This window comes from Mobula birostris, chromosome 7 (genome assembly GCF_030028105.1).
Source record: "Mobula birostris isolate sMobBir1 chromosome 7, sMobBir1.hap1, whole genome shotgun sequence".
Lineage (NCBI taxonomy): Eukaryota > Metazoa > Chordata > Chondrichthyes > Myliobatiformes > Myliobatidae > Mobula > Mobula birostris.
In genome coordinates, this window is record NC_092376.1 from 153,677,536 (window position 1) to 153,701,518 (window position 23,983).

Genomic DNA, 23,983 nt, shown 5'->3' on the forward strand with positions numbered 1-23,983 from the left:
ACTAAGGAGCTGGTGGTAGACCTGAGGAGAGCTAAGGTACTGGTGACCCCTGTTTCCATCCAAGGGGTCAGTGTGGACATGGTGGAGGATTACAAATACCTGGGGATACGAATTGACAATAAACTGGACTGGTCAAAGAACACTGAGGTTGTCTACAAGAAGGGTCAGAGCCGTCTCTATTTCCTGAGGAGACTGAGGTCCTTTAACATCTGCCAGACAATGCTGAGGATGTTCTTCGAGTCTGTGGTGGCCAGTGCTATCATGTTTGCTGTTGTGTGCTGGGGCAGCAGGCTGAGGGTAGCAGACACCAACAGAATCAACAAACTCATTCGTAAGGCCAGTGATGTTTTGGCGATGGAACTGGACTCTCTCACGGTGGTGTCTGAAAAGAGGATGCTGTCTAAGTTGCATGCCATCTTGGTCAATGTCTCCCATCCACTACATAATGTACTTGGTGGGCACAGGAGTACATTCAGCCAGAGTCTCATTCCACCGAGATGCAACACAGACCGTCATAGGAAGTCATTCCTGCCTGTGGCCATCAAACTTCACAACTCCTCCCTTGGAGGGTCAGACACCCTGAGCCGATAGGTTGGTCCTGGACTTATTTCATAATTTACTGGCATAATTTACATATTACTATTTAACTATTTATGGTTCTATTACTATTTATTATTTATGGTGCAACTGTAATGAAAACCAATTTACCCTGGGATCAATAAAGTATGACTATGACTATGACTATGAAATTAGGCCTCACCAATATCTTATACAACTTCAACATAACATCCCATTTCAAGTACTCAATCTTTAAGTTATGAAGGCCAATGTGCCAAAAGCTTTCTTTATGACCCTATCTACCTGTGATGCCACTTTCGAAATTATGGACCCGTATTCCCAGATCACTTTGTTCTACTGCACTCCTCAGTGCCCACCTGTTCACTCTGTAAGACCGACCCTGTTTGGTCCTCGTGGATGGGCAACACCTCGTACTTGTCTGCATTAAATTTCATCTGCAATTTTCAGTCCAATTTTCCAGCTGAACCAGATCCCTTTGCAAGCCATGATAGCCTTCCTCGCTGTCCACTACATCCCCAATCTTGCTCTCATCCACAAATTTGCTGATCCAGTTAACCACATTATGCACCAATCCAGCACCGATCCCTGCAGCACTCCACTAGTCACAGGCCTCCAGTCAGAGAGGCAACCATCTACTACCACTCTATGGCCTCTCCCAAAAAGCCAATGTCTTATCCAATTTACTACCTCATCTTTTATGCCAAGCGTCTGAATCTTCTTGACTAACCTCCCATGTGGGACCTTGTCAAATGCCATTGCTAAAGTCCATGTAGATGACATCCGCTCTCTTGCCTTCATTCACTTTCCTGGTAACTTCCTCGAAAAACTGTAAGATTGGCTTAACATGACCTACCATGCATGATGCCACGTTGACTATCCTTAATCAGTCCATGCCTATCCAAATACTTATATATCTGATCCCTTAGAATACCCTTCAGCAACTTTCCCATTGCTGATGTCAGGCTCACTGGCCTATAATTCCCTGGTTTATTTTTACAGCCTTTCTTAAACAGCAGAATAACATTAGCTCTCCTCCGGTCCTCCAGTATCTCACCTGCCGCTAAGGATGATATAAATATCTTTGCTAGGGCCCCTGCAGTTTCTGCACTTGCCTCCCACTGGGTCCAAAGGAACATCTTGTTGGTCCCTGGGGATTTATCCACCCTAATTTGCCTCAAGACAGCAAACACCTCCTCCTGTGTAATCTGTAGAGTCCATGACCTCCTTTCTGCTTTGCTTCACTTCTGTAGACTCTGTGTCCATCTCCTGAATAAATACAAATGCCAAAATTCTACTTAAGGTCTCCCGTCTCTTTTGGTTCCATGCAGAGATTACCATTCTTATTTTCCAGGGGACCTATTTTGTCCCTTGCAATCCTTTTAGCCTTAACATATCTGTAGAATTCTTTAGGATTCTCCTTCACCTTGTCTGCTAGGGGCAAACTCATGCCTTCCTTTAGCCCTCCTGAATTCTTTTTTAAGTGTTCTCTAGCATTTCTTAAGTAAGTATTTTACCAACCTTGACGCATGGTGGTGCAAGTCTTCATTATGCTCTGGAACATGGGATGGTAGCTCACTGCAGGCTATCCAGAGCACTCAGCAGCTTTCAGAACTCTTCAAAAAGTAGAACACTCAAAATCAGCACCAGAGTTATTCAGATCAAAGACTTCTCGTTTGGTGTGCTTGCACATAGTATGGTGCTATGTTTCCTTGGCCTAACTCCCACACACTTGTGGTAAAGTTTCATCACGTGAAGATAGTTTTATTTAACCAGTGTATCTTCAGTGTCTGAGCTCCCAGTATTTGATCTATTTCTTGCAAGAGTGAGATTGCGCCTAACATCAAATTCTGACAAGACACCTTTTACTTTATGTTCAATCAAAAGGGGCAAGTTTATTTTTTAGAACCCAAGTTTCAGTATTAATGCAAATTTCAACTGATGTACCACTGGAGAGCATCCTGACTGGTTGCATCACCATCTAGTATGGAGGAGCCAATGCATAGGCTTGAAAAAAAGCTGCAGAGGGTTGTGCGCTCAGTCAGGTCCATGATAGGCTGTAGTCTCCCTGTCATCAAGGTCGTCTTCAAAAGGTAATGCCTCAAGAATGCAGATCCATTATGAGCGACATTTTCCAATCAAGACCTGCCCTCTTTTCATATTTACCATCAGGGAGGAGGAACAGGTGTCTGAAGACAGAAGCTCGAAATTTTATGAACAACTTTTTCCCCTCTAGAAGCATAGAAGCATAGAAAACCTACAGCACAATACAGGCCCTTTGGCCCACAATGCTGTGTCGAGCATGTACTTACTTTAGAAATTACCTAGGATTACCCATAGCCCTCTATTTTTCTAAGCTCCATGTACCTATCCCTCTGCCGTCAGATTTCTGAAAGGTTCATGAACCCATGAGCACTACCTCACCATTTCACTCTCTTTTTGTATTACTTATCTTGTCAGTGATGATAAGCCTGATTCTTATTCTAATATAAGAGAATTAAAAAGGTCTGATAGGATTGGACGATATAAGCATATGGTGAGGTAAGTTTGCTGCACTGAGTGAAGGGATCTTAGATGGTATTACGAGTGGTGAGGCCTTTATACAACAGTATTTGTTTATTTTAAAAGATCCTGTCGATCTTTACAAAAGATTAGAGGTATGCTGTATCATCCAGACAGGTGTAGTTAATGGGTTGTGCTGACAACATACCTGAGTCATAATAACTGGAATGTTGCTCAAATACTTATTGCATGCTGATTGCAACATAACCAATCTACTACGTGCAGCTCTCACCCGAAGTAATTAAACTGAGTATTTAGTAAATACAGCCGTAGAATATTCAATCCTTAATTATATTCTTGAGAATCAATTCAAAACATGGTTTCCAGGTGAATCTGCAGTGACAGTAAGCTGGACTATAAAGGCTACAGTTCTGTGACATACAAATGGCACAAACCTCCTGAGGGAGATTGACTGCTGGGCATTTTCAGATGTCACTAGCATCTGGCAGGGATGGAAGTTGGAACAAGGGGTTACGCCATGTTCTCACACCAATGTGCTGCCCAACCAAAGCAGCCAAATACAGGTATGGGACGCAAGTAATCTTGGGAAAAGTGCCCTGGCTATGGAGAATGTGAAGCGTTCTCCGGGAGTCAGCCAGAAGTGGTCTTTCTGTACAAACCAAGAAGAAGTGGAGGCTTTATTGTTAACAAGCAAGAGAAAATCTGCAGATGCTGGAAATCCAAGCAACACACACAAAATGCTGGCAAAACTCAGCAGGCCAGACAGCTTCTATGGAAAAGAGGACAGTCGACGTTTCGGGCTGAGACACTTCGGCAGGACTTTATTTTTACTGGCTGAAGGCTGTACAAGATAGCCAACTACAATGTGCGGGGCATAAAAGGTTACACTCATAGATTGTTTAGATTGGCAAAAAGGATTGTGTGGATGTGCTTAGCTTTAGGACCCGTTTCTGTATTGTATGAGTCTCTGAGGAAGGGAAGCATGCAGACTGGAGCCTGACTTCTATGAATAGTTCCCAGAGTGTTTCAGGACTAATGGAAGCAGGAGGAAGATGAATGGTACTAGGGAATGTCCTTGCTCAACATTTGCAACATTGCATCTTGAAATGGAATTGTTTTATTATTGTCACATGTATTGAAGTAGAACAAAAAACTTGTCTTGCATACTGTTCATACAGATCAGTTCCTTACACAGTGCATTGAGGTAGCACAAGGTAAAGCAATAACAGAATGTAGAATAAAGTGTAACATAACACCATAAGATGTAGGAACAGAAGTAGGACATTCGGACCATTGAGTCTGCTCTGCCGTTCAATCATGGGCTGATCCAATTCTTCCAGTTATCCCCACTCCCCTGCCTTCTCCCCATACCCTTTGATGCCCTGGCAAATCAAGAACCTATCTATCTCTGCCTTAAATACACCCAATGTCTTGGCCTCCACAGCCTCTCATGGCAATAAATTCCGTAGATTTACCACCCTCTGACTAAAGAGATTTCTCTGCATCTCTGTTCTAAATGGATGCCCTTCAATCCTGAAGTCGTGCTCTCTTGTCCTAGACTCCCCTACCATGGGAAATAACTTTTCCATATCTAATCTGTTCAGGCCTTTTAACATTTGGTATGTTTCTATGAGGTCCCCCTCATTCTCCTGAACTAAATAATAGTCTGCCCGTTTATTTCTTCCACCAAAGTGCATGACCATACACTTTCCAACATTATATTTCATTTGCCACTTCTTTGCCCATTCCCCTAAACTATCTAAGTCTCTCTGCAGGCTCTGTTTCCTCAACACTACCCGCTCTTCCACCTATCTTTGTATCATTAGCAAATTTAGCCACAAATCCATTAATTCTATAGTCCAAATCATTGACATACATTGTAAAATGTAGCAGTCCCAACACCGACCCCTGTGGAACTCCACTGGTAATCGGCAGCCAGCCAGAATAGGATCCCTTTATTCCCAATCTCTGTTTTCTACCAATCGGCCAATACTCCACCCACGCTAGTAACTTCCCTGTAATTCCATGGACTCTTATCTTGCTAAACAGCCTCATGCATAGTACCTTGTCAAAGGCCTTCTGAAAATCCAAGTACACCACATCTACTGCATCTCCTTTGTCTACCCTGCTTGTAATTCCCTCAAAAAATTGCAGTAGGTTTGTCAGACAGGATTTTCCTTTCAGGAAACCATGCTGGCTTTGGCCTATCTAGTCATGTGCCTCCAGGTACTCCATAATCTCTACAGAGAAAGTGCACCACAGGTAGACAATATGATGAAAGATCATAACTGGGTAGATTGAGGTCAAGAATCCATTTTATCATACTAGAAAACCATTCAAAAACCTTAAAACAGCAGTGTACATGTTTTTTTTCAGCTTTTGTATTTTCTGTCCAAAGGGAGAGGGAAGAAGAGAGAATGTCGGGGTCGTGGGGTCTTGATTACACTTTATTAAGGTGGTGAGAAGTATAGACAGAGTCCACAGAGGGGAGGCTGAGTTCTGTGTCCATAAGTCTCTGCAGTTTCTCATGGTCATGGGCAGAGCAGTCATCATACGAAGCTGTGATGCAACCAGATAGGATGTATTGGTAAAAATTGGTAAGGATCAATCGAGGCATGGCAAATTACTTTAGCCTGCAGAGGAAATTTGGCATGTTGGTGAATTCCCTTGGATGTGGTATCTACATGGCCAGACCAGGACAGGCTGTTGGTGATGTTCACTCCTAGGTTCTTGAAACTCTCAACCCTCCGCCCTCTCGACCTCAGCACCATTGATGTAGACAGGAGCATGTGCACAACCCCCCCCCCTTAGATTAATGACCAGCTCTTTTGTTTGGCTCTTATTGAGGGAAAGGTTGTTGTCATGATACCTTGTCACTAAACTCTCTATCTCCTTCCTGTACTCCAACTCATTGTTATTTGAGATATGGTTATTATCTAGAAACTTATCATTGGTATACAGGAAGTAGGGTAGAAGGCTGAAAGCAGAGCCTTGTAGAGCACCAGGGCTGTGAATAATCACTGAGGAGTTGCTGTTGCCTATCCTTACTAAGTAAGGATAGTTGGTCTGTTGGTCAGGAAGTCAAGGATCCAGTTACAAAAAGATGTGTTGCATCCCAATCTCAGAGTCTGCTGATGAGTTTTCTTGGAATTATAGAATTGAGTGTACAATTGTCTTCAATAAACAATAGTCTCATGCCTTTACTATCCAGATACTCCAGAGTTGTGTGTAGAGCCAGGGAGATGGCATCTACTGTAGATTTGTTTCAGAAGTAGACAAACTGCAGTCATCTGAGATGGTCTGGAGGCTGGAGTTGATGTACATCATGACTAGCCTCTCATAGTATTTCATCATGATAGATATAGAGCCCTGGCCAGTAGTCATTAAGGCACATTGCCTAGTTTTTCTTGGGTACGGAATAATAGTCGTACTCTTAAAGCAGATAGGGACCTCAGATTGAAGCAGAGAGAGGTTAAAATTGTCTCCAAGTGCACCCACTAGTTGATTTGCACAGGATCTAAAGACAGGGCCAGAATCCTCAGCTAGGTCAAATGCTTTCCACAGGTTCACTGCTTAGAAGACTGACCTTATGTTTGCAGTGGGTGACTGAGGGTTCAGGTGCATTGGAAGCTGTTAGGGTAGATGGTGATATACTCCAATCTCTTTCATTAAAAGCATGCATAGAGTGCATTAAGCTCTGCTGAAGGGATGTGCTGTTATTGGTGATGCCACATGTCTTTGTTTTTGTAGTCTGTTATAGCATGTAGATCCTGCCACAATTGATGGTTGGCCTGGTACTCAATTTTGGCCTCGGATGTTAACTCATTATTTCTCCTATTGACTGTGGATTGCTATGTATTTAATTATTGAGATGCAGTGCGCAGTAGGCTCTTCCCGCCCTTCAAGCCGCGCCACCCTGCAATCCCCCTGATTTAATCCCATCCAGGATTGTCATTGTAATTACTTACTACCAGGGTCTAACTATAGTCCTGCTGGTTTCATAGCCTCCCTGACACATAAGACCTTCCACTGGACCCGGGAGCTTTCCGCTCTTCCCCGGCAGCCACATTGTGCGTTGTTATTGAGATGATTGCACTTCTACAGGCTGACACCTTTGCCTGGGTGCCTCCAAATAAACTGTCCGGGGAAATATGAGTTGAAGGCTTGCCAGGGATCAAGAAGCTCTCAGTTTACCTGTTGTTTCTGGGTGTAAAACATCAAAATACCATTTCAAATGTGACATTCACCAATTTTCTAACTTTCTACGGTGTAGCTGGGCACTGGCACGAAGCACAGCCATGTTTCAACACACCACAAACCCGTTTTCCATTATAAACTTCTGAGGCTATATTTTTCAATAATTATATTTTATAATATGCTATTTTATATTGTGTTGCCATAACAAACAAATGTGCACTCCAAATTGTTAACACTGACACAGGAACAAATAAATTAAAAAAACACATAAAAATTTAAAAAAAAATCTGAAATGCCATTAAAATAATATGTTTTTTTCATAACAATATCTTTTAAAATACTTGTTTATTCAAATTGCCTTGCGTGGTGGCGTACTTCCCCCATTTGAGACGAAGCAACATAAACAGCATGATTTCCCCGAAATGATGAGAGAATTAGCCTTACCAATGGTATCTGCCTTATGTAATTTCGGACCGTCGCCAAGAGCTCCTATTGGTTCGCCAAATTTATCATGAGTGTTGGTGGGAATTCCCGCGTTTTGATTTTTAATATAGCGATCAAGCTCTTCTGAACCACAGATCGACTGGAGTGATCTTGCTTGACGGGTCTCCAAGTGCTACGGTTTCACAACCCTTTTACCACAGGTAGTTGCGCTCTGCTTCATTGTACGCGACATTACGCGAAATTGTTTAATGTTGACTTGCTTGCGACTAAGTGCTTTTTGGTTATAAACTTGTAATTCCTCAACTATCAGAAGTATTAATGCAATTTAATGAAAATATGAGAGATGCAAATCATAACTGCATTAACAATGTCAAGTGTAATTAATCTTGTGGCGGTCTGTGCTGCATGATGATCTATATTGTTTAGCTCCTTGCATTGTATTACGACTGAGCAAAAACTCCAACAATAATAATTGTAATTTAACTTCTGTCCACCAGGACATTTCGCGTATTATAACATAATACACACGGAAGTAGCGAAGAAATAATCATAAATATCGGTCAATGATCAATGTTTGCAATTGCACAATCATCGCTATCAGCCTTTTATTTTTTTAAAAGAAACTGTTAAATAGATGTATGCACAGAAAATGTCTCTGCTTAGTGCTCCCAATTTTGCAAGCCAGGAGTAATTGCGAAGAGTGAAGAAAAGCTTTTAAACAATTGATATTTTGCGTTTGGCAATAGACTGGGATAAATAGTAGGTTAAGGATAAAATTGGACTTTGGCGGGCAGTGTCTTGTCTTGGAGACTCGGGTGCAAACAGCTTTACGACCACGTCTCCCGCTGAGGTTATACTGCCAAACGCGATACAAATCATCTCAGGAAGCACCACCCTTTCCGTGCCCTCTCGCCTTACTTTGTTTGTTCTTTTCTTCGTGGCTTTATTTTGCATTATGGTAACATATATGTCCAAATTTCAGTAACCTTTCAGCTCTTTGCGTTTAATTTCACTTTAACAACCAATCTCAGAACGAAACAATTAATGGTGACAGTTTATATATATATGTATGTAAGTAACAGAGGTGGCTACCAATACGTTTTGTGTAGGACTAATTCGCACAGAAACTATCTTAAGTTCATGGAGGGATCAGCTCGCACTGAAGTATGCTTCATAGCAGTTGTCGGTTTTCTTGGTGCTGCAATTAAAGGATGTTGGTTTACAAGCCAGTTTATGTTGCATTTTGACATAAAGGAAACACAGCCAACACCCCCCCCCTCCCACCCTGCTAGCAACCTCCAAGCACATTGGGTGTTTCCAACAAAGTCTTAGTGGAAGTAAACAACAAACGTGGCTGAATTTTTAGAAGGGTCTTGGTCCAAAACGTGGACTGTTTATTCATTTCCATAGATGCTGCCTGACTTGCTGAGTTCCACCAGCACTTTGTGTTGCTCTGGATTTCCAGTATCTGCAGACTTTCTTGTGTTTATGAATTTTGTTCTGTTGGGTGAGACTGCCCATTAGTCTTAACAGTCTCATCACAATCTCCTTGGAATGTATGCTCCAAAGTCATTTGGAGCTTTAAGCAAAAATACCAAGTACCCTGCAAATAACACTACTTTTCTTCTTTTCCCCCTGAAGATCTCTGGAAATATGCCTGTCTCAAGAATGCGAATGAGGCCATGGTTGGAATTACAGATAAATTCTAAGAAGATTCCAGGATTGTGTTGGATAAATAAGGTAAGTAAACTTTGTTTTATTAAAAACAATGCACTATGAGACGCAGCTCACAATATGGGGCTGCTTTTCATTGAAGTACACCCTTCCCACTCACAAAGATTAAATTGTTTTGTCCCAGGTGACCAAAACATTTCAAGTCACCTAGAACATTTAAACAATACGGACACAAAACTTAATATAATCCAAACGTTTAAAAAAATGTTAAGTATTGGGTATACCCACTTAGGATTTGGTTACTGTATCTAATGGGCAAAGAACTGTTAGACTACTGGCGTGCTTTCCTTATTTTATATGCTACTTCTAGTACATGATACATCTTTGCATGTATTTCTTGAAAATACAGGAAAAGTGGATATTCCAAATTCCATGGAAGCATGCTGCTCGACATGGATGGAACCTGGAGACAGATGCCTGTTTATTTCGAAACTGGGCTGTACATACAGGTAGAAGACATTATTCTCAAATTTACAATACTGTACTTTGTTTGAAGCAAGTAAGTGCCCTCAAATATATTCTTATAACAGTCCCTGAAACACCAAAATGCAATATGAAAATAACCTGTTAGTATAATGTTGCAAAAACAGAAATGCTGGAAGTGATCAGCCAGTCAGGCAGCATCTACGGAAAGATAAACCAGTTAACATGTCAAATTGAAGATCCTTCATCAGATATACCCACTAAGGGACTTTGGCCTGAATCATTTACTTGTTTTTCTTCTACAGAAACTGTTTGGATGGTTATGTTCCATCACCATTTCTGTTTTGTTTCAGATTCTAACATTTGCCATTTTTATTTGTCTTTCTTGACAATGTAGCCTTCTGTACATGTCAATCCTGATGAAAGCAACCATAAAACATTGATGAAAACAAATGACAATCTGCATTTTTGGCCAAAATGAACCACAAACTAGAAGGCCTTATCTATATGTTATGTAAACCGATATTAGTGATTAGTCATATGTTCTGATTTCTCATCACCTTGACTGCATCTTAGTTCAAGTTTACAAAGTAGATCCTGTGATATGTAGTAATTATTTGAGATTCTTTCACCTTCTGAATTAACTTTAGCAGTAGGAGTAACACAGAATTTCCTTTCCACATACTGAAAACAAGGCACATTATGAATGAAAAAAAACACAAGCATGGGGTTTTCAAGAAAATTGAAGGTCAGGACTTCAATAGAAAATGTTCAAGCTGCATTCTTCTTGTCCATCTTGTTTATATTTCACTGTCAAATGAATGATTTTGTAAATCCAACTCAAATATATCCATGCACAGTTGTCTAAACTCTTACATTTTGTTTTTTTTTAGGGAGGTTTAGGCAGGGAATAGACAAACCAGAACCCAAAACATGGAAGGCTAATTTCCGATGTGCTATGAACTCTTTGCCTGATATTGAAGAAGTGAAGGACAAAAGTGTTAACAAAGGCTCCAGTGCTATTCGAGTATATCGGATGCTTTATGTATCAAAACAAAAAGGTACTTGAAATTTTAAGGGTTAGCCTGCTTTTTAAATATATTTTAGATAGTCCAGTAGAGGTATATATTCTTCTCTTTGTTTTTCCACAGAAAAGAAGCCACGATTGTCCAAGGAAGTAAAAAGCAAAAATAGGAGAAGGGTAAGCACGTGGATTATCTTACTGTACACATTATTTCATTTAGCTGTATAAAAAAACTTTTTTCTTATTTTAACAAAATATTCTTTGTCACTTTAGACAAAGTCAAAGGTCAAGGAAGAAATGACAGAACCTGCTGCAATAACATTACCGACTGATCATACCACATACACCGCACCAGAGCTATATACTACACAGGAAATGGTGGCTGACAGCACAGTGTCTTTTGAAGGTGAGAACATTGGAGAAAAATATTTCATTAGATAACTTTGTACAACAGCAAAAAGTAGAATTTTTTTGTAGCTAATAGACTTTTGAAAGAATGTCTTGATACTTTACAATGACCTGTAAAAATAAACAATAAGCTTTTTAGGTGGTAAGTATCCCAAGTAATTTCCCTCCATTTGTAGTTATTTCAGGGTAAGAAAATACAGAACAATTCCTCAATATCAATGATATTGAGGAGTATCACTGCTTCACCTTCTCTTCAAACAGTGGTGAATCATGAATTGAATTTCCTAGACCAGCCTGAAAAATTACATAGAAAACTTGTTACATTGTACTTTTATGGCAATACTAAAACTGAATTCCTCAACACAACATTGTAGAATGAATAACTATGGATTGTGCATATTGTAAGTGTAATGACAGTATGCTCTTTAACATACCAAATACAACATTGTACTGAATCTTTTTTCCTTTCTAATGTGATAATCTACTTTCTTCATCAGAAACCTTTGCAGCAATACAGCAACTGCCTGAGTGGTCTTCAAATAGCTTAGGAAAGGAAAGTGAAAATGAGATTGCTAGCACAATTGCTATGTACCCATTTCAGATTTCTCCTTTATCCTCTCCTGCAGGTGAGTATATGATGTTCACATCTAGTCCATTTGAGCTTGTACTCATTTTCAACTGTTAAGAGAAAGGTGGAGAGGCTTAGCAAGTACTTGTTCAGCTTTTAATGTACTGTGGGTTGGAGTTATCATATTTTCTTTGAAAAAACATAGAGATTTCAGACGTTTGTACCCAACACTGCAAACTGTTAACTTACAATCCAAAACCTGTTGTGCTAGAAAGATGGCATTCATGATGCCATGATGATATTAGATTAGCGAGGACACTTACTACGTTTTGCCAGTCTTCAGCCAAAGTATGTAAATCCCATTAGATTTATTAAAAAAAGGCTGTACTTGTAGAGGCTTTGTATTCTAAAATCTGATGTACTTATTCATTTAAATTAAAGGTTTCATATCTACAAAGATATTTTTTTCCCACCAACTCATACCTAAATTTGCTCAGTGTTCTGAGATTTTTGCAAGGCATCATGAATAAAATACAGTGATGGCCAAATGACACACTGTGATCCTGTAATTCTGCTGCCAGCAATATTTGTTGGAAGATGGGGCTTAACCATCTACTGTAATAAATAGGGTTGTTGTCTTTCTCATACAGAACTGCTTCCCTTGTTTTCATTCTGGTTGCCATATATCACTGTCACATAAAAGGCAACTATCTCTCACATAAGCTGATAAAAGATTACAAAATCATCTCGTGGGCAAGGTCAAACAGATGTATTATTTTGTAATCTTATGATACAGGATTCTGTCTAGCTGTTGTCGCCATCTACATAAGGAGCTCTTTCCTGTTGTAAAGCATTGACTTAGAACATAGAACAGTACAGCACAGGAATGACCTCTTCAGCCCACAGTGTTATGCGGAAATAATGAAATTAGTAAGCATAAGTAAACAAAAGGCTTAACTCAAGAAATTCAAAAGCACACTGTTAGTACATTTTGTACAATTAGCACACTGTTAGTACATTTTGAAATCAACTCTGATGTAGTCAAATAGGTAGTTTGTTGAGGAAAGTTGTTGGTAAGGGAACTATGTTGACGGTTCCATAGGATATATTATACCCACCTGGTAGAGCAGATAGGGACTTTGGTGTCCAGAACTCTGCCATATGTGGCAATGCAATGATTTTTAGGAATCCATTGAATTACTTATTAAAATCCCTCGGGTGTTGAGTCACTCATTTGACTTCCAATAAATGAAAAAATGAAAACTAACATTACCTATTTAAGACTGATAATGTCTGTCTAGGTGCTATATCCAATGCGGATGTTGGTGACCATGGTTTTCCATACAGTTCTATTCCTCGTTCTTTGGATGACTTCCATTTCCTCGATGTGTAGCCACCTGTCTAGGCTTTTCATGTACATAAGCTGAGGTCTTCCTCTAGGTTTACTCCCCTCGATCCTTCCAGACTTTCCAGAGAGTATGAGTTTTTCTAGTTCATCTTTCCGATGATGTATCCTACGAATGAGTTGTCTTTCTCTTATTGTTGGTATGAGTGATCCAACTGCTTGGGCTCTTCTGAGAACTTCTTCATTTCATATGTGTGTGGTCCATGATATTTTTTAACATTCTCCTGTAGAACCATAATTCAGCTGCTTCTAGTCTCTTTTCCATTGCTGGGGAAATGGTCCAGCACTCACTTCCATAAGTCAGGGTAGAATAAATGTAGCACTGCAGTATTCTGTTTTTAGTGTACATGCTCATCTTTCTGTCTGTTAATATGGTCTTCATTTTTTGGAAAGCTTCTTTCGCCATTGCTATTCTGTATTTGATATCTGTGTCGCACCTGCCATCACTTGTTACTAGGCTGCCAAGATACTGTATCTGAATTTGTTGACTTGTTTGATGTTTGTATTTCCGATCTTGTTCACACATTGTGGGATGTTTGCCTTTCTGGAGATGACCAGCTTTCTGTCTTCTTGGTGTTGATTGAGAGGCCTCTGCGATTACTTTCTGCTGCCACTATAGTGAGTAGTTCTTGAAGTTTTGTTTCTGAGTCAGCTATTAGTACGATGTCATCAGCATATCTGATGGCGAAAAGATACAACCTTGCCTGACTTCTCTTATGATATTCACATACTCACTCACTTCTCCTTCTACTCTGATGGATGCTGTCTGGACCCAGTATAAGTTTCTTAAGAAACATATATCTTTCCCATCTATGTCAAGATCTTGAAGCATTTCCAGAAGATCTTGGTGTCTGACAGTGTCAAAAGCTTTTGTATAGTCAATGAAACATAGGTAGATGTCTTTTTGTACCTGGATGGCTCATTCACAGATCATCGTAGCATGAAAATTGCATTTCTGGTTCCAGTGTTTTCCACAAAGCTGCATTGTTCTTTACTGATTTCTGGTTTTATACAGCGTTTTGCTCTCATCATGATGACTCTGAGAATAATTTTTGCCACGTGGCTCCTCAGGCTTATTGTACAATGTAACTCACATTCTGTTGCTCCCTCTTTCTTTGGAAGTGTGATGAACACTGATTTACTTAAATCATCAGGTATCTCCCCATGATCATACACCCTGGGTATGAGGATAAACTACATCGGGCTGTGGAGCATTTGCTTTGGGTAATAAGGTTACCAGTAACCACAGCTACCTCCAGGTCAGCCTTAGGCAAGGTGTAGCACCTGTTAGCCTCCCTACTTGGGTTACAGTGAAGCCACGGAATGCAGGTGGTGGATGAAGCAGAAGGCAAGTTGTGAGTAACACAATCGATGGTTCCTGCTTCTGAGACGCTGAGCAGTAGATCCTTTTAATAGGACAATGGTTAGGGTCACCCGTCTTGTAAAGACACTGCATCGGAAGCAAGCAAGGGGAAGCTACTTCTTGTATTTTATCCCGAGTACAACCATGGTTAATACATACACAAATGTAAAAGGCAACAGCGTAAATGGGAGCCCACTTCCAAATAGTGCGGACACCTCACTCGGTACGGGATATCATGTAAACAGACAGGTGAGCCCGGAGCATCATACCACTACTGTCTGCAAGAACAAGAGACTGTGAATTGCCACTTGGAATGTTCGAACCCTGGTAAGCTAGAAATTGTAGAATTAGAAATGAAGAGGCTAGAAGTCAGCATCCTAGGCCTAAGTGAAATAAGATGGAAAGGCACTGGAGTATTCCAATCAGATGACTACAAGATGAGATACTCTGGTGGAGATCAGCATGAAAAGGGTGTTGCGATCATCTTAGACAAAGAAACATCCAAGAGCCTGCCAGGATACTGGCATATCTCAGATAGAATGATGCTAATCAAACTAAAAGGACAACAAAACAACATCTCTATTATCCAAGTATATGCACCCACAATGGCAAGCTCAGAGGAAGAAATTGATGCCTTCTACCACTCCCTAGACAAAGCACTAGAAGAATGCAAGTCACAAGAAGCCATCATAGTCATGGGCGACTTCAATGCAAGAAGTTGGTGAGGGAAGAGAAGACCATATTGTTGGAGGCCAGGGACTGGGAGAAAGAAATGAAAGAGGAGAAAAGCTTATATCGCAGTGTAAAACAATCAGATAATGACCAACACTTGGTTTAAACAACATCCAAGAAGGAAATGGACATGGAGAAGCCCAGATGGGAACAACAGAAATCAAATCAACTACATAACAGTCAATAACAGATTCAAAAACTCGATAACTCAATCTAAAAGCTACTCTGGAGCAGACTGTGGAAGTGACCATGTACCAGTCATTTGCAAAATGAAAATAAAGGTGAGAAAATTAAAGGAACCAAAAAGATCAGAACCACTAGATTATCAGCAACTACAAAACAACCCTCATCTGAAAACAGAATATACAATCAAGGTGAAAAACCGTTTTCAATTGCTGCAGGATGAGGGAAGCAAATCTTCCTGGAACATACTGAAGGAATCCATGGTTGAAGCTGAGAAAGAAACCATCCCATGAAAAGAACGGGAAAGTAAGTAGAAATGGATAACTGAAGATATAATACAATTGATACAACAAAAACAGACCATCAAACTAAGAGACAGAGAAGAATACAAACAACTTGATAAGACAATAAAAAAAAATGCAGAGAAGCTAAAGACAGATGGCTAAATGAGAAATGCTCAGAGATAGAAATGCTCCAAACCCATAACCCTGGAACAAAGTTGATGCGCAGTAAGATTAAAGAACTAATGGGGAAATTACCTTGCTCAGCAAGTGGATGCATCAAGACAAAAGATGGCAGCTTAATTATGAGCAAAGAGGAAAAGAGGAAAACCTAAACAGATGGAAGAGGAAAATGTAAACAGATGGACAGGATATATAAAAGAAATTTTTGAAGACTAAAGAGGAGAAAAACTGAACATAAAGAAGAACCTTGAAGGACCTAGCATTCTAAAATCAGAAGTTCGAGCAGCTATAAATAAAACAAAACATAACAGAGCAACTGGTCCAGACAACATCACTGTTGAAATGATACTGGCCTAAGAAGGTTTTGGAATAGAGAAAATAACAGAAATAGCAAATGAAATCTGTGATCATAGGGAGATACCTAATGATTTAAGACTGATAATATTTAAGTGATAATAACAAATATCTCAGGAAAGTTTTAAACTTCATCTCCAGTTGATAGACATATTTAACTTGAAGTCAAACTATTATTGGTGAGCAAAAAATACGAAGTAAAATCTTAGAATCAATTTTTTAAATGCTCTTTAATGTTGTACTTTATAGATCACCGTACTCCCATAAAATATATCATTTATAGATTATTTAAAATTATTAGAAAGGAGATGTAGTATAATAAAATGCCTCTCTTAGATTCAGTTTCACATAATATCAGAAGAGTGTAACATTTATCATCATATGTAAATAGGAAATCTGATTAGTAAGTCTTCGTGCTTTCATTTGGAAATATTTTAAGTGTTGCAATTCACACACACTTCTAACAATACAGCTCACACCATATTTTGATAAATGTCAAAAGTTATAAGAGAAAATTCCCAAGGTATTTTATCAGCACATAAAATGCACAAGGTTACCTTGGGAAACAGTACTTACTAAGGATGAAGAAGACAGTTTGTGTTTGTGGATGGACAAAATTCTTAGGGAATATTTTGCAGCTGAATAGACAATAAAGTGGGACAATACTGATACTATTCTTACGGAAGGTATATGTGAAATATTAGATGGCAGTTTTATGGATTTTTTTTGGAAAAAATGTTTTTAAATACTGGAATACACAGGATTCAGTCTCTTGCTTTTTAAATATTACTGATTCAGACATCAATAAAGGTGTGATAAAGATGCTTGCAAACAATACAAACATTGCACATATGGTTAACTATGCAGGAAGATGGTCTGCCTGTTGAGCCAGTAACTATCTGCTTGTTATATTACCTGTGTGTCTGCTGAATACACTGGTTTGTACTGAGTTGTGCTGTTTTCTTCACAGCAACTAGCGTGGCTGACAGCTTCCTTTCCGGAGATGAAAGCTCAGGGGTGAGTATGTGCAGTTGTTTTCATAGAGAGATTTCTTTTACTGTGCTCAAGGTAGTCTGCATTTGACTTGGTCTATTTACGACCACTAAATTACTGATGAATTAAAACTCACTTATACCAGTACTGCTGAATGGATCACTTTTACTTGAGACACAAGAAGCTCCAGATGCTGGAATCTGGAACAACAAACAATCTGCAGGAGGAACTCATTTCTGAACCCTGATGCAAGGTTTTGATCTGAAACATTGACTATTTTTTCCTCACACGATGCTGCTGGATCCTCCAAACTCCTCCAGCGATTGGTTGTTGCTCCTTTATTTTTCTGTTGTGTGAGGATAGATCTGTCCTTGTCTTCTAGTACTCAGACATGTTGGATTACATTACTACTGCTTGCTAAGGTCTGATTGGACAAAAATTTTGCAAATCCTCCACTGTATGATGCAATAAAACAGTTAGTAGGAGTACTGTGCCAGAAGTTATAAGGGTTCTCAATTCTTAACTTAGTCTCTCCACAAAAGCTGGGTTGTGATTGGAGCATCAACCATTCCAATTAAAAAGAATGTATAGGCCATTCGCCTTCTTATACCTGCCTGACATTTAATAATACTAATGCAAAAGAATCCTTGATTCCCTTAATATTCAAAAAAGGTCTAGTTTGTTTACTCTTTCCTCAAAAAGCAGCCCTCCTCTACATCTGATAAATTTATCTGGTGATACTTTGTTTCCCCTGTTGCAGTTATATCCTCCATTTGGTAAGGAGGCCAAATATTGCACAATATTTTAGGTGAATTCTTGCAAGGGCCCAATATTTTCTTTCGTAATACACCTTGAGTCTTCTTGTACTAAAGCTCAACATAACAATTTGTTTTTTATCCTTAAAACTAAACAAAATAAATCTCAGAGATGTTGGAACTGAAATTGTAGCAAATGATGCTAATGCTAGTGCACATCTGACAATGAAATAATATGAGTAAAATCTTGAGATGGTGTTGATTTTTTTAATGCTAAACTTCCTTTTGAATTTTCGTAGGAATCAGTACCTGAACCCAGTTCATGGGAACATAGTACTATTGAAGGAAGAGGCTTCTTCAGCAACACAATGGGGAACAATCCATTAAATTTAGTTGAATCTGCTAGTGAACTAGAACTGACTTCACATGCTTTGCTTCCAGAACTCGAATGGTCAGAATCAGCAGGTATTTTTAATCTTTTGTTTTTTATTCAGCATTATTTTGTTCAGGAGAACACTTAAGCCAAATATTAATATATTAGCACTAGGTTTATTGGTGTTAGCACAGTGGTGCTAGAAAGTTTGTGAACCCCGTAGAATTTTCTCTGTTTCTGCATAGATACAACCTAAAATGTGATCAGGTCTTCACGCAAGTCCTAAAATTAGATAAGGAGAACCAAATTAAATAAATAACACAAAAACATTATACTTGTTCATTTATTTATTGAGAAAAATGATCCAATATTGCATGCATTTGTTGGAAAACGTATGTAAACCTTTACTTTCAGTAACTGGTGTGACCCTCTTGTACAGCAAGAACTTCAACCAAACATTTCCAGTTGATCAGGCCTGCACATCAGCTTGCAGAAACTTTAGGCCATTCCTCCTTACAAAACTGCCTTCACTCTGGGAAGTTGGTGGGCTTCCTTGTGTGAACTGCTTGCTTCAGGTCCTTCCACAATATTTCTATAGGATTAAGGTTAAGACTTTGACTCAGCCGACCTAAAAAAAGAAATTTCTGTGAAGAAAAATCTGTCCGCAGAACATTGTCGCAGAAGGGTTATAGAACATCCAGGTGGCCCTTTGCAAACTTGAGACATGTAGCATTGTTTTCTTTTGGAGAGCAGTGGTTTCCTCTGTGGTGTCCTTCCATGAACACCATTCTTGTTTAGTGTTTTTCTTATAGTGGACACAGGAACAGAGACTTTAGCAAGTTCTAGAGATTTCTGCAGGTCTTTTGCTGTTATCCTTGGGTTCTTTTTCATCTCCTTCAACATTGCACATTGTTCTCTTGGTGCGATCTTTGCAGGATGCCCACTCCCAGGGAGAGTAGCAACAGTACTGCTTCCTCCATTTGTAGACAATTTCTCTTACTGTGGACTGATGAATATTGAGGTCTTTAGAAATGCTTTTGTAGCCTTTTCCAGCTTTATGCATCTCTACAATTCTTCTGAGATCCTCTGACAGTTGTTTTAGTGGACAAAAGTAGATCTTTCTTGAGAAGAGCAGGCTCTGTCAGTAACATGATTTTGTTTCATTTTAATAGGGCAGGGTACCTCTACAATTCACACCTCCAATCTCATCTCATTGATTGGAACACCCTGACTCCAAATACCTTTTGTAGAAAGCATTACCCCAGAGGTTTACATACATTTCCCAGCAAATACATGTAATATTGGATCATTTTTTTCAATAACAAGTATGTTTTTTGTGTTATTTATTAATTGGGTTCTCTTTATCTAGTTTTAGGGCTTGCATAAAGATCTGATCACATTTTAGCTCAAATTTATGCAGAAATAGAGAAAATTCTACACCACTGTATTTGCAGGTCCAGATGAATTTAAGGGCAGGACCTCATTTTCGTCTTTCTTTAAACTTGATTTTCAGTCTAACTGCCACAGTGATTAGCAGCCCATATACCAGGAAGCAAAGCCAGGGGTAAATGGCTGCAGCCAGAAAGGTTTGTTGTAGGGGGAGTTTAGGATTTATTTAATCACAGAAGATTTGCTTGTGGGACTATGATGTGCATTCCTAATTCTGATGTGTCAAAAGGAATGCACATCATAGTCCCACAAGCAAATCTTCTGTGATTAAACAAATCCTAAACTCCCCCTGCAACAAACCTTCCTGGCTTTTTAAACAAATTCCAAATTATTTATCTACTTGAATCAGCAGCTCCTGACTAAGCTCCATTTTGCTGTTTGCTTTCCCAAGCACTCTGTTCTGAATAGCAGTAAATTTAATTGCACTGCCAAATTCAAGCATTAGAGTCAAGTTTCTCATCCAATGAAAGCAACCAACTGATACCTCTGCATTCACTCATTGTAAAATGTCCAGCGTGTGTGGTGTATTGCTGTGGGCTTGGCAGTTTTTATTTTCAATTTTTACCCCTGGCTTCTTCCTACAGCCAGTCGGGTTGACACGTTTCTACCACATGCTAGGAGGTGTACATCAAGTTGCTGGACCTGGATTCATTCATTGATGTGTAATTGAAAGCTTTGGAATTGGCTACGTTTCAAAAATCACCCGTGCCAAAGAAATGCCCACTATGTTGTGAATGAAGATAGTGCTGATTTCGATTATCAGTCATTACCTGTTGCATTATCCCAGTGATTGTCTAAAGATTGCTGTATTTCTAAAAAGAGCGATGTTTCTCTCGTTGCAAGCTCATCGTAGCTCAATACAGCATCGATATAGGTCCCTCAGCCCAGCAAGTCCATGCCAACCACAGTGCCCACCCAGCTGGTCCAAATTTCCTGCATTTGGCCCATCGTTCCACATACCTCTTCAATGATACTACTGTGCCTGCCTCAGTCGCGTCTTGTGTCAGTTTATTCCGTAACTCACCACTTTCTGCATGGGAAAAAGCCTCCACTCAGGTCCCTTTTAAATCTTTCTCCTTTCACTGTAAGTCTGTACCTCCTAGCTTTGGACTCCCCAACAGTCCAAAGGGGGAAAAGACAGTTACCAATCACCTTATGTACACCTGTAATAATTCTAAACATTTCTATAATGTCACCCCTCATTCTACTACATTGTAAGGATTATAACCTAGCTTGGCCAAACTCTCCATTTAACTCGGGTCCTCTAGTCCTGCCAACAGGCTTATAAATCTTTTCTGCATTCTTTCCAGCTAAACCATGTTTTTCCATAACAAGGTGACCTGAGCTGTACACAGTACTCCAAGTGCAACTTCAACAGCTTTTGCAACTGCAACATAATCTCCCAGATCTTATACTCAGTGCCCTGACTGGCGAAGGCCAGTGCGATAAACGTCTTTTTCCACCATCCTGTCTACCCATGGGAGTACAGAGTACAGTGCTGACTTCTTTAAGGAAGGATGCAAGTGTATTGAAAGCACTAATGAGAAGGTTGACTAACCAATAGTTGGAACAGGCTGTGTGGCCTATGAGGCATTCAGACAGCATCTATGTACAGACAAACAGAGTTAATGTTTTAGGCCCAAAGTGTCTTCGAACAAGTTTTGCTTTTATTTTGCAAAAACTGTGAGGCAATATTCCTAACAATGCTATATATTTTTGTATTCATTTTCCCAAGGAAAAAATAATACTGATATTACCTACCTACGCAAAGTTGTTAACACAATGCATTTTTGTCAGAAAAGCTAACACACTATTAAATTTTCTTCTTAGGTGATATTCTCATCAGGAGTCAGCCGGACTTCAGGCAAGCAGCAGGTTTTTTTAATTTGCCTGAATGTTTGAACTGGGCAAACGGATCTCTCATCAGCTGCACATGAATTAAGACTGTTATGCACTAAAATAGTGCATTATGTACATAGATTTTTACCACCACTGTCTTTGCATTTTGTTAAAGAGACTTCCTGACATACTGAGTTTCCAACTGCTAATTACAGAAATAAAACTGGATGGTCATTTGACGTCTTCGTGAAGCAACTCATAAAGAAAAACTATTTCTTTGACCAATGCAAAGAACAATCTGCTATACATGGAAGCATTGCTGATAGAAAGGAAATGCTCTTCATGTTTGCCTAAGAAGGAAAATACATTAATTTTCTTATTTTACTGTATGTAGATCTTAGCACAAATGTTCCTCCATGTTCTTACAACTTTTTGAAATCATGAAGAAAATAATCAGGCTGAAATGCCTACAAATATAGTATCTGTTTACTATATAAAACCACAGTATACAGTATGTTGCCTCTCAACACAAGGTTGCTAACACTGAATTATTCGTCAGAAAAGTTTTATCTAACACTGGAACTGAATCTCTTTCTACAGTATTGATCGTGTTATACAGGTGAAGGTGACTTAAAAATTATTTTACAAACATATTATAAATGGTAATGCCAGTCTGTTTTAAAATTTCCCCTTAATTGGTATCTTCAGAAAGATTTTTTGGATGTTAATAAACATTACATTTTGTTAAAATTTTCATTGTAAATATCTTGAAGTTATTATTTTGCTAATTACTTTTGTCCATAAACATGCTAGCTCAGGATTTCATAGGCTTATATTCCTGGAATGTAGAAGGGTACAAGACAATCTGAAAATTTTAGGATATTGGAAGGAATTAGAATTTGTTTTTGATGTTAGATAAATAGAGGATCTAGCTGAAAAATTCGAGCTAAGTCATTCAGAAGGGGAAATGTAAAACAATTCTGATGTAAAGTGGAACAATTCTACTAGTCTAGCACTCATGAAGAGTAGGAGTTACTTGAGTTACCATTTAAAATATATTTGTTAACCAAGGGAATAATGGATGTGGCGCTAATGTACATGGCTGAAACTAGGATACAGATTGGCCAATTTTTAAATGGGGAACCTAATGTCCTTCTCTTAGTTAATGTTCCAATGAAATAAATTATCTGTGATTTATTATTTCTTATTTGTCTTAATCAGATATATTTCGGTAGGTTTGTATTCACGTTAATATTTGAAACCAGTCAATATGTTGATATAGTATGTTTTTAATTACAGAAATATTGAAATAACTACTGTAAAACAAATGATGATTTTGGAGAATATATTTCTCTAAAAAATTACGTTGAAAACAGGAATTTGGTTTGCATTTAACCCTTCCACTTTTGGAAAATGTGTTTGCTTGCCTGATCATTATCAGTGCTGTTAAAATCCCATATGTACTTTGGCTTCTCTCTTACCAAATTTGTCCTTACGTGTAAGTAAGCAGTTTCCGTTCAGTTTCCCATTGTGTGATACTTAAGTTAGCAGAAATCTTCCAAAAGACAAGGTTGATTTTAGTTTCACTGTTTATGTCTCCATAGTGTAATTTTGTATTTCATTTTACACATCCATCTCTCAAACTGCTATCACACCATGCCAATTAAAACTTTTTTTAAAATATATGAAATTATTATTAAAAAAGTAGCTTTTGAAAGATAATAAATGATTATTTCCTTATACTAGCACTGAGCAAGGTTCTTGATTAATAGGTAAAAAAACAAAATTCAGTTTTCATTTTAGCCTGCTAAATAGGAAAGTGTGAAAGAGATGCAGGAAAACAAACACATTCAGAGAACGTACTTCTCATATTATTAACAGGAAGGAGAATATGCCAGTGTAAGTGTAAACTGTTTTATCTCAAACATCCATTTAACATTTTATTAGCTGAGAAGTCTATCCTTAAACACACTGAGACTTGTTATTAGAAAAGATTTAAATCCAGAGGAGGTATTCGTTACATTTTTTCTGAGGGCCTTATTTTACTGAAGAGAGCCATGAGAAACAAATACTTCATAAAAATCAGTATATTCCAAGCAGAAGCACATGGAGCATACGGAGATCAGTATGGAACGTGAAAATTTGCTAAGACATTCCACAATAAAGGAGGTTAGGC

At 38.8% G+C, this 23,983-nt stretch overlaps 1 protein-coding gene across 1 annotated transcript; it reads left to right on the forward strand.

Moving 5' to 3' along the window:
* The first annotated feature begins 7,830 nt into the window (after window positions 1–7,830).
* LOC140200516 (interferon regulatory factor 1-like) lies at window positions 7,831–23,007 on the forward strand. Its single transcript, XM_072263977.1, has 10 exons — window positions 7,831–7,940; window positions 9,382–9,480; window positions 9,824–9,923; window positions 10,791–10,958; window positions 11,049–11,098; window positions 11,195–11,327; window positions 11,827–11,955; window positions 17,369–17,415; window positions 18,446–18,611; window positions 21,799–23,007. Exons 2-10 carry the CDS (start codon window positions 9,394–9,396, stop codon window positions 21,903–21,905), a joined length of 987 nt encoding a protein of 328 aa, XP_072120078.1. The 5' UTR covers window positions 7,831–7,940; window positions 9,382–9,393; the 3' UTR covers window positions 21,906–23,007.
* The last annotated feature ends 976 nt before the right edge of the window (window positions 23,008–23,983 follow it).

Bases quoted from the DNA above. Each gene is read 5' to 3' on its own strand.
- LOC140200516 (XM_072263977.1), top strand. From the start codon at position 9,394: ATGCCTGTCTCAAGAATGCGAATGAGGCCATGGTTGGAATTACAGATA. The intron at 9,481-9,823 runs GTAAGTAAACTT...TTGAAAATACAG, and splicing joins GATTGTGTTGGATAAATAAG to GAAAAGTGGATATTCCAAAT. The intron at 11,099-11,194 runs GTAAGCACGTGG...TTGTCACTTTAG, and splicing joins AAAGCAAAAATAGGAGAAGG to ACAAAGTCAAAGGTCAAGGA.